Source organism: Hordeum vulgare, chromosome 1H (genome assembly GCF_904849725.1).
Source record: "Hordeum vulgare subsp. vulgare chromosome 1H, MorexV3_pseudomolecules_assembly, whole genome shotgun sequence".
Taxonomy (NCBI): domain Eukaryota; kingdom Viridiplantae; phylum Streptophyta; class Magnoliopsida; order Poales; family Poaceae; genus Hordeum; species Hordeum vulgare.
In genome coordinates this window covers 436,881,929-436,891,543 of record NC_058518.1, presented here as the reverse complement: position 1 = coordinate 436,891,543, position 9,615 = coordinate 436,881,929, and the positions used below count along the sequence as shown (strand labels likewise).

The 9,615-nt window shown below is 49.7% G+C and overlaps 1 protein-coding gene across 1 annotated transcript; it reads left to right on the top strand.

The window, feature by feature from the left end:
• Positions 1-7,170: 7,170 nt before the first annotated feature.
• On the top strand, positions 7,171-9,244 carry LOC123413048 (putative clathrin assembly protein At4g02650). Its single transcript, XM_045105994.1, has 2 exons — positions 7,171-7,966; positions 8,068-9,244. Exons 1-2 carry the CDS (start codon positions 7,237-7,239, stop codon positions 9,156-9,158), a joined length of 1,821 nt encoding a protein of 606 aa, XP_044961929.1. The 5' UTR covers positions 7,171-7,236; the 3' UTR covers positions 9,159-9,244.
• The last annotated feature ends 371 nt before the right edge of the window (positions 9,245-9,615 follow it).

Here is a 9,615-nt window from a genome sequence, read left to right as displayed (position 1 = left end):
TGTTTAACAACAAGAGGTGGGGCTTTTTTTGCACGCTTCCTCCTAAAACATAAAGCATTTCACTTGGTTAGATACTAGAACAAGTAGAAAAATCAAAAACTTGCAAAAACAGTAACATAAACATACTTTGGTCTCTGAGGAGTGTAGATGCATTTGGATGAACCAATTCTGTGCCCAAGTACCTCACACAACTTGCACCTATTTTTGTTACCTTGTTGAGCCCTTTTGGGCTTTTCATTCTTATCCTTTTCCTTTTTCCCCTTCCTACTACAACCAAATTTCTCAAACCAAGCTTTGAATCTGCTATGTTTTGGCCTCCCAGCCTTTCTTCTAGTGACAGGGGGACACAAGGTAAATTCTATTTCCACTTCAGGCCACTGAGATTGGTCAGTCAGTGCAGGAATTGGACTTGCCTATGCAGCTTTGAATTTTGTACTGAATAATACTCATGCAAATATGGGTGCATATTTAACCTGGGTTTAGATGCTAAAAAAGTATTGCATGCTCACATGGTTTTCCAGTGTGTTGCCACTCTTGGCAAGTGCACTCGTGCAACTCAGTATTTACCACATGCTTCTTGACACTCTTTGTATCTCTAACTTCAGTACCCCACAAGGAAGATTTCTCAACAGATAGATGTGAAAGATTTCTACTCCTATTGACCACCTGTTGTACCACTGCTGGAAGTTTGTCCCCTTCCAAAATATTAGCAATTTTTCCTCTCAACTCCCACAAACGCATGATCATGATCCTTATTTGGTCCACCATGTCATGCACAGGCAAGTCTTTCAAATCCTTCACTTTGTTGTTAAAAATTTCTGCCAAGTTGTTATTGATATGATCACATTTTATGGCAGTATTAAAACCTGATTTGTACCACAACAGAGAATGGTGGTTGTTCAACCATGAAGCAAATTCATTATCACTACATGATGTCAATATCTTACCAAGGTGATAGGAATGTGTTTGTCTGGTGTACGATCTTGCTGACGGCCACATGCGCCCAAATTCATCTCCTCTGAATTTTTGTTATCAGATTCATCCACATATGTCCAAAGCACCCCCTCTGCTTAGCATGGGGGAAAACTTTTTTTACGACATTTTCCAACCCTTTACTTGCATCTGTGTGGATGGCCAAAGGAGAAATTGGCCATATGCATCTTTTTAGTTGCATCATGAACAATATCCATGATGCCTCTGTCTCTGATTGAAACATTCCTATTGCAACTGGGAATATCCAGTTGTGTCCATCTAGAGCATTGCATGCAGCCAACTGACCATTCCACTTTCCAGTCAAAAAAGATGAGTCTATGCTCAAATATGGACGACAACCTGCTTTGAATCCATCTACGCAAGGCTTCAAACACATAAAAAACTTGCTGAAAAACCTTGTCATCCTCTGTTACCTCTGTATCTATCTCCACCACACTTCCAGGTGACCTCTCCTCTGCTTTAAAACTATACAACATCCTAAATGTATTTGCCCAATCACCATACAATGATTTCATGGCCCTTTGTTTTGCTTTCCACACTGTGGTATATTGCAGTTGGATGGGGTACAGCTTCTCCAAGTCAACTTTAAGCCTCTTTGCAGTACTGTTTGGAGTCTTGGCTAAAATAGGAGTAATCTTCTCTGTAATCCAAAGTTGTGATGTCATCTTTGAAACTCTCTGTGAAGTGGTCATACATGTATGCTGGTGTGGTATTTGATTTACCCTTACTGTACTTCCATCAAGTTGTAGTTTGGCAGATATGTACCATTTGCAAGCATTGCCACCACCATCATAACCTTTGCACCGAGCATAAAATTTCTTTCGATCAGTCCACATACTCTTGGCCTTGAACTCATTTTTCACTGCATAGGTCATGAAAGACATCCTAAACTCAACCATGCTTGCCCACAACTTTCCCACCTCAATAATTGGGTTCTCTTTCTCATACAAACAAACCAGCTCAATATCATTTGTATCATCCACATCATCTGTAGCCATTCTCATCAGCTCTTCTTTATCCTCATTTGCATTTCTAGGTCCTGTGTTACCATCAGCAGGCAAAGAATTGTCATCCTTCTCCTTATCTTTGTCATCAACTTGAATGCCAAACATTTTGGCCATATCAATGTTAGATATTGGTGCAATGAACAAATCTGTTTTTCATTCAACTCTACTACATTCCAGTCAACAACAATCTTCCTAGCACCATGGGTTCCCTCCTCTCCATCTGCATCAATCCCTGTATCTTCATCTACTACAGTTGGTTCAGTCAACAATGCCAACATATTCTTTTGTGAAACCCACACACCATCTTCCAGCTGTGCAGCCATCTTTGATGACACATAACCAACTCTAGAATTAGTTTGCAGATCAATTAGCTCTGCATAAAATGTGACTTGTTTGCATGCCCACCCTTCTTGCTGATCAATTTTAGCAACCATGGATTTTCCATCTTCAATTCTAACATATTCACCATAATAGTTGTCGAAACATTGCAGAGACACCTCTTGTTCTGGACCCCAAACATTACTCCCCCCAATTCTCTCCACCAAATTCCACACGGCCTTCTCCTTCATGCTCTCTAATTCCTTGGGATCAACATCTGCAAGTTCGACATCCAACCTCACGGTGGTATCTCTATAAATCTCTTGAACACTTCCATCACTGAGCTTGGCTTTAGAGGGGGAAAATTCCACTATAATTGCGAATGTGGTGGCAGAACCAGAACCTCCCCTGTTTTGTCAATGGCGGGCAGCGGCAGTGTAAGCTACAGTCATTACCAAATTGAGTTTGATAACAGCTAAAAGAGAAAAGAGGGAGGGCGGCATCACCATTTGAAGCACTGTCTCCTCGCTCCATCTAATTCAGCCCCCGCACTCCTATCCAATCGAGATTCTAAATCGCCAAGAAACAAAGCATGAGGCCACATATCTATCCAAAATTCTGGGGAATGGGACTAGGGTTTCGAGAATACTCACTCGCAAAAGCTCTGCCGCTGTCGAGAAAGGCTCTCCACCACCGCGGAGAAGAAAGTGTTGTCTCTGCCGGAGAAGATGCACATGGCGGCGTCGCTCGCCTATTCGTGCACGGTCGAGTCGAGTATGGTCACACAGTCATCAGTCGAGTAGTGGACGGTTGACTCTTGACGACGTGGCCCTAGGTGGACCCCACCAATCAAAGCACATTCCTAACCAAATTTCAGCCTAACTAACAACCAGCTAGCCCCGTAAAAGGGTTGTGTTGCTTGAGCTATTTCTGCGCTCGGAGATGTCGCATGAGAGCCATTACAACCAACAACGTCGCACGAGAGATAATTCAACTCAATGACGTCGCATGGGAGCTAATCGCCCTGCTGGAACGGTGAACAAGCATCCGGTTCGAGTGCTCAACAGAAGCTGATTCAGAGAAGGAGGCTTACATGTGACGGCTTAGCATGATCATGCGGCATCGCGATGGCATTATGGGGCGTTGGATCTCCCAAGGATGATAAGCATCTAGTGTGCTCACTTGACAAAGAGCGGTGCCGGCAGAGATCACGCGTTGGCGTTGGCTTGGCGTGTCAAAACTCTGTCTCCATCGTGCTTTGGGAAGTATCTCGCCGTTTTCTCATACAGTCTGCCAAACAACATCTTGCAATGGCCTGCCTGACAACATGCACACAACCAAACATATATCTCAACTATTTTTTGCATAAGCTTAGCCAGGCTAGACTCAACCAAGATGGTGGATATGATGCAGTGCAAGGCTTTGCACATAACCAAACACACCCTTAGTGGTTGAAGTCATGCAAAGGAAAAAATTTCAAAAAGACCACTAGCCGAGTGTAATTGTCAAAAAAGACCACATGCGGTATGGAATGCGAGAAGAGACCCCCATTTTTCGTGGCAACAGGCGTGCCGGGTGATGTGTGGCACCTGCCGCCACGGGCCGAGGTGGCTAGGCCCTACCGCCACCCGGCGAGGCGGCCGGCCGCGCAGGTGGCACGTGCCGCGAGCGCTCGAGGCGGCAGGCTGCCCGTGCTCTAGCCAGGGGTGTACATGCATGCCTTCTGCTCCTAGCCCATCATGGCCATGCACGGCCATGCATGCTACAACTTGTATGTTCCATGCACACCATCCTGGCCAGCCGCCTCAAGCGCTGGCGGAGGTGCCACATGTGCGGCCGACCTCCTCGTCGGATGGCGGCGGGGCCCAGCCGCCTCGGCCCATGGCGGCAGGTGCCACGCGTCACCCGGCGCGCCTGCCTTCACGAGAAATGGGGGTCTCTTCTCGCATTCTATACCGCATGTGGATTTTTTTGACAATAACATTTAGCTAGTGGTCTTTTTGGACAAAAAATCCATGCAAAGTGTCACTTCCCTCAGTCGCGAAGGCACATCCTTGTGCAACACCTTGCTCTTTGTCGATGGCAGAAGTAGTCACATTCTATTCCACACCTTGGTCTCCATATTTTTTCCACGAGCGATGCATGTGCGGCCAACATCGAATCACCAACTCGTTGACCTTGATGTTCCTCACATTATCGCACACCGATGTTGTCGCAAAAACGATTCGCCTCTCATAATTGCACGTGTTAAACCATGACATCATCCTTCTCTTCCTCTGGACACAGTTATTCTACAAGGTGGGCACACTGAACGTGTTAAGTCTTCTATCAGCATAATATATTAATATGTTGCCTCTATTATGTGCCCCTTTGCCTTTCATTATCCTAATGCACAACATAATTGCCAAATAATATTGAAGACATGCACCTCATCATCACGCTGGCATTAGCACATCAAGAAGATATATACAATATGTGTGTGCCACAATTCCATGGCACTAGCCAACGGCTATTGATAGGTCAAGTTAACAATTGCCAAAATGGTAAGCCTACGGCCGATCCATGGTACTTTCTTTTTCATATGGCTCATCGCCAATGACGCTTGGGAGCAGCATTGTGGCCTTTGTGCTTGGGGAAACTGCGTACACTATTTGATGTCAAGATATTCCTATGCTACCTCTTATTTATTTTTTGAAACGGAGGCAAAAGCTTTGCCTCATCGATTAATTAAGAAAACGAGAATTGCACGGTTAATTTATGGAAAACCAGGCGAAAACTGATACAAACTAACCACAGACGAACAATTCACCAACACTACCACCACGCAAAGTGATCCCCGACACAAGACATCACGTGCCCCCAAACCACAACGAGAATCTAGTCTAAGAGAGTGGGCCGAGAGATCAAAGACCAAGCAGCCACATACGTCTTTCCTATGGCACCAATCTTCTTGCCTTTTCCCACCTTCTCGCATTTGCCCCTTATTTTAGTCCCCGTCAGGAGGCAAGCAATTGACCTGCCCAAACCAGGTCTAGCAACCTCCACGTTGGCAAGTAAGTCACACAGCTCCTTCGCGAAGGGATCATATGGACCAGGAGTAGGCGCCATCACACGTGGCTCAATGGTCACGTCACTTAGAGGCATCACCTGCCCTAAGGTCGCACGCGAGGGAGCGACAGTAGCATCTAAAACTCCGTGTTATACGACGTCGAGAGGCAAGCTGTCAGATGCCCGACAAGGCTCATTGCGGGGTGGTCAGGGCACCAAGGCCACCTCCGAAGCCTCGAGAGAGCTCAACATAAGCTTCTACATCGACTGAGACGAATCATGTTCCCCACATAACACTTGCGGCTCAGGCATGATCCTTAGCAGAGGAGACACAACCTCGACGGAGGCCTCACCATCGAAGTCCAACAATGCAGGGGGCGTCGAACTCGACCCAACATGAGGCGATAAGCTACCGAAGAGATCATCACCCGCCTCATCCACGAAGCAAACAACATGCTCAACCATAGGAGCCGACGCAAGAGGGAGCTCTCGCAAGTGGCCCAGCCGGCCAGCAACAACCTCCATCCGCTCCAAAAATATCCCAAGCAGTCGTTCACCCTTGCAAAGCAGTCATCATGTCGCGAAGGGGCTGGACCACCTCCTCCAAACAAGACACGGTTAAAGCCTGCATCTCAGAGCACAACACTTCCATTTGAGAAGTAAAGAGAGGCTCGACCAATTCCAAATCAGCGGCAACACACTTGTTGAGATCCGCTGCAACCGGAGGGGCAACAACCAAGGCCCAAGAACATCGATGCGGATGCGTAGATTCAGGAGTCGACCGGCTGCAGTGACGAGGAGTCCTTAACAAATGACCAAGTCTATCTTTGAGCCGGTAAGTGAGGGGTAATTCGGTCTTGGTCCATGAGTCTGTAGTGGACTAGCGAGTCCTTTTAGCTTCTTGCCTTTTTTTACTTGTTGTTTGGCCTTTCGTTTACTTGACTTAAGATGATTGTTTGCCATGTAAATGTCATATAATACTGGATGGGATGCTCAATAGGATTTTAACTATCCACACAATGCGCTTATGTTAGTATAATATGTTAATCAATTTTTGTTTGTAGTAATGATATTGTTTTTGATAAGTTGAATATCTCTAATCCTTTGTGGGTTATATGTTTTGTCTATCAAAACGCTATGGTTTTGGTCAAAATTGGAAAAAAAAGACAAGCGGGGTCAACTTATGCGGTTAAGTAAGAGGTTTCGCAATACATGAGTTCTCCATCCATGTTGAATTGTTTTAGTTAGTTTTTCTTTGCAATACCTAAAACTAAGACCTTGTAACAGTGAAGTATGTACTTATTTTGGTACAATGACTGGTAGAATTAGTATGTTTTTAAATTAGTACTCCTTACAATAAAATGTGTCTAATACATTTGAACCGGTCAAACATCTTATATTTTTGAACGGAGGGAGTACTACATTAAGTCTGTTATACTGGATGTTTTTGAAAGATAAATTTGCATGCATTGCTAGGCCTGCTTTTTTTCTATGGAACCGTGGCCAAGTTTATAAAAGCATCTATATGGGCCTAAATTTTTAGCCCGTTCATTGAGATAGCCATTTGCTCTGCAAACAAACGAAACCATCCGTATTGTCGAAAAAGAAAAAGAAAAACGAAACCATCCCTCCAGCTACGAAAAAATAAATCCGTCCAGCCAAATGTCAAAACCTCTCTGTACCGTGACCGTCCATGGCGCCCTCCTTCCTCGGGCCTCGTCTCCGCCACCCGCTTCCACGCGCTCGCATTTCCCATGCATCACCATCCGCGCTTCGCCTCAGACGCCACCGTCTCGGCCCCCTCCCCATCGCCACGACGCACTACACGCAAAAGAATCGACCAATTGCTCCCCGGCCGGACGTACGAACAATGGCGCCGAGCAAGCTCCGTAAGGCGCTGGGCGCGGTCAAGGATCAGACCAGCATCGGTCTGGCCAAGGTGGGCGGCGGCAGCGGTTTCGCGTCGTCGGAGCTCGAAGTGGCCATCGTCAAGGCCACCAAGCACGACGAGAGCTTCCCCGCCGACGAGCGCCACATCCGTGAGATCGTCTCGCTCACGCGCCACTCCCGCGGGTCCGCCGGCGCCTGCGTGGCCGCGCTGTCGCGCCGTCTCGGGCGCACCCGGAGCTGGGACGTGGCGCTCAAGACACTGGTGATCGTGCACCGCCTCCTCGCTGACGGCGAGCCGGTGTTCGAGCAGGAGCTATTCTACGCCACGCGGCGGGGCACGCGCATGCTCAACATGTCCGACTTCTGCGGCCGCACTAGCGACGACGCGTGGGACTTCTCCGCCTTCGTCCGCACCTACGCCGCTTACCTCGACGACCGACTCGAATACCGGATTCAGGCCAGGCAGGGCGGCCCCAACCGCTGCAAGCTGCTCCGCGACGAGCTCTACATGTCCCCCGGGAACAACTTCGGCTACGACGGCGTTAATGGGAGTAGACGGGAGGATGCGGCGGCGGATGCCGACGCCGCCAAGGCGGTGGCGATCGTGCCGAGGGAGACGCCGACGAGCGAGATGACGCTGGAGCAGCTCCTCGGCAAGGTCCAACAACTGCAGCATCTCCTCGACCGATTCATCGCTTGCCAACCCGCAGGTGAGTCCACCATCCGTGCGTGCACGCAACTGTTTGCTCCCATTCTCGTGTGGGATCACGCCATCGCAGAGCGTGCACTGACATGGAACGATACGTTGCAGGCGCGGCGAAGACGAACCGGGTGGTAACGGTGTCTCTGTACCCGCTGGTGAAGGAGAGCGTGCAACTGTACTGCGAGCTCACGGAGGTCATGGCCGCGCTCATCGAGCAGTTCCCGGACATGGAGACCGCGGACTGCGAGCGCGTGCACGGAGTCTTCTGCGGCCTCGCCAAGCAGATCGACGAGCTGGACTCTTTCTACGCGTGGTGCAAGGACGCCTACGTCTGCCGCCAGTCCGACGTGCCGGAGGTGGAGGTCATCACGCAGAAGAAGCTAGAGCTCATGGACGAGTTCATCTGCGACAGGCGCAGCGCCGAGTCGCAGCAGAGGCTGCCGACGCCGTCGCCGGAGCCGTCCAGCCCGGAGCCAGAGGTCGAGAACGAGGAGTACGACATAAACGCCACCAGGGCCCTTCCTGCGCCCGCAGAGCCGCCGGCTGCCGTGGAGCAGGAGCAGGATGCCGGCGAGACGGCGCAAGCTGAGCAGGAGGCTCCACTGATCACAACCGGCGTGGTCGACGAGGAGGCAGACTTGTTGAACTTGAAGGCGGACGCCATGTCCGGTGAAGAGCACGGGCGGCAGCTGGCGCTGGCCCTGTTCGATGTCGACCCGGCCGGATCGGCGCCAACATGCGACGTGTTCGACCCCTCATCGGCGGACTGGGAGACGGCGTTGGTCGAGTCGGCGAGCGCGCTTGCGAACCAGCGCGCGCTGCTAGGGGGCGGGCTCAACATGATGGTCCTCGACGGCATGTACAATCACGCAACGGCGGCGAACGCGCAGGTGTTCTCCGGCAGCGCGAGCAGCGTGGCCTTGCGGCCGCCCGGAGCGCCCATGCTGGCACTGCCTGCGCCACCGGGGATGTGCAGTCTCGCACCAGGTGCGGACCCCTTTGCGGCGTCGATGGTAGTGCCGCCGCCGACATACGTGCAGATGTCCGACATGCAGACGAAGCAGCAACTTCTGACGGAGGAGAAGATGGTGTGGCAACAATATGACAAGAATGGCATGCAAGGGCAAGGGGGCCTGACGATGCTAGAGCAGAGACCGCAGCAGTTCATGGTTCCTGGCGTTTACCATCGTGCTTCTTAGAGTTCGAATTGTGGGATTTTTCTTCTCGTTATTGGTGATGAATTGGAGATCAGGTAGTAGGTCATCATTCTATAAAAAATCGAAAGAAACGGGCCATTGTGCAGTCAACATTGTTGCAGGACAATAGGACATAGAAGTTGGAGACGCGGACAAACGAACATAGCAACGTCTCGAAAAACTTAAAAGCAAGGGCGACTAATTTCGTCCTCACCGTGCGTTTGGGTTGGTACGGATAAAAATGATGATCCAACGCATTCATCTATTATCAAAATGCGTCCGCGTCGATCCATTTTTTGCCTAAATTTGAAACTGAAATGCGTCGGCGCGAACGCGAACCGATCGCACGCCCCCTCGATGTCCGTCCCCAACCACCACGGTCAACATAATTTATGACGGTCGTCATCCTAGGACCCACGTGTCGGTGATCGCGGCCGGCCTTTTTTAATTCGAGCGTGCG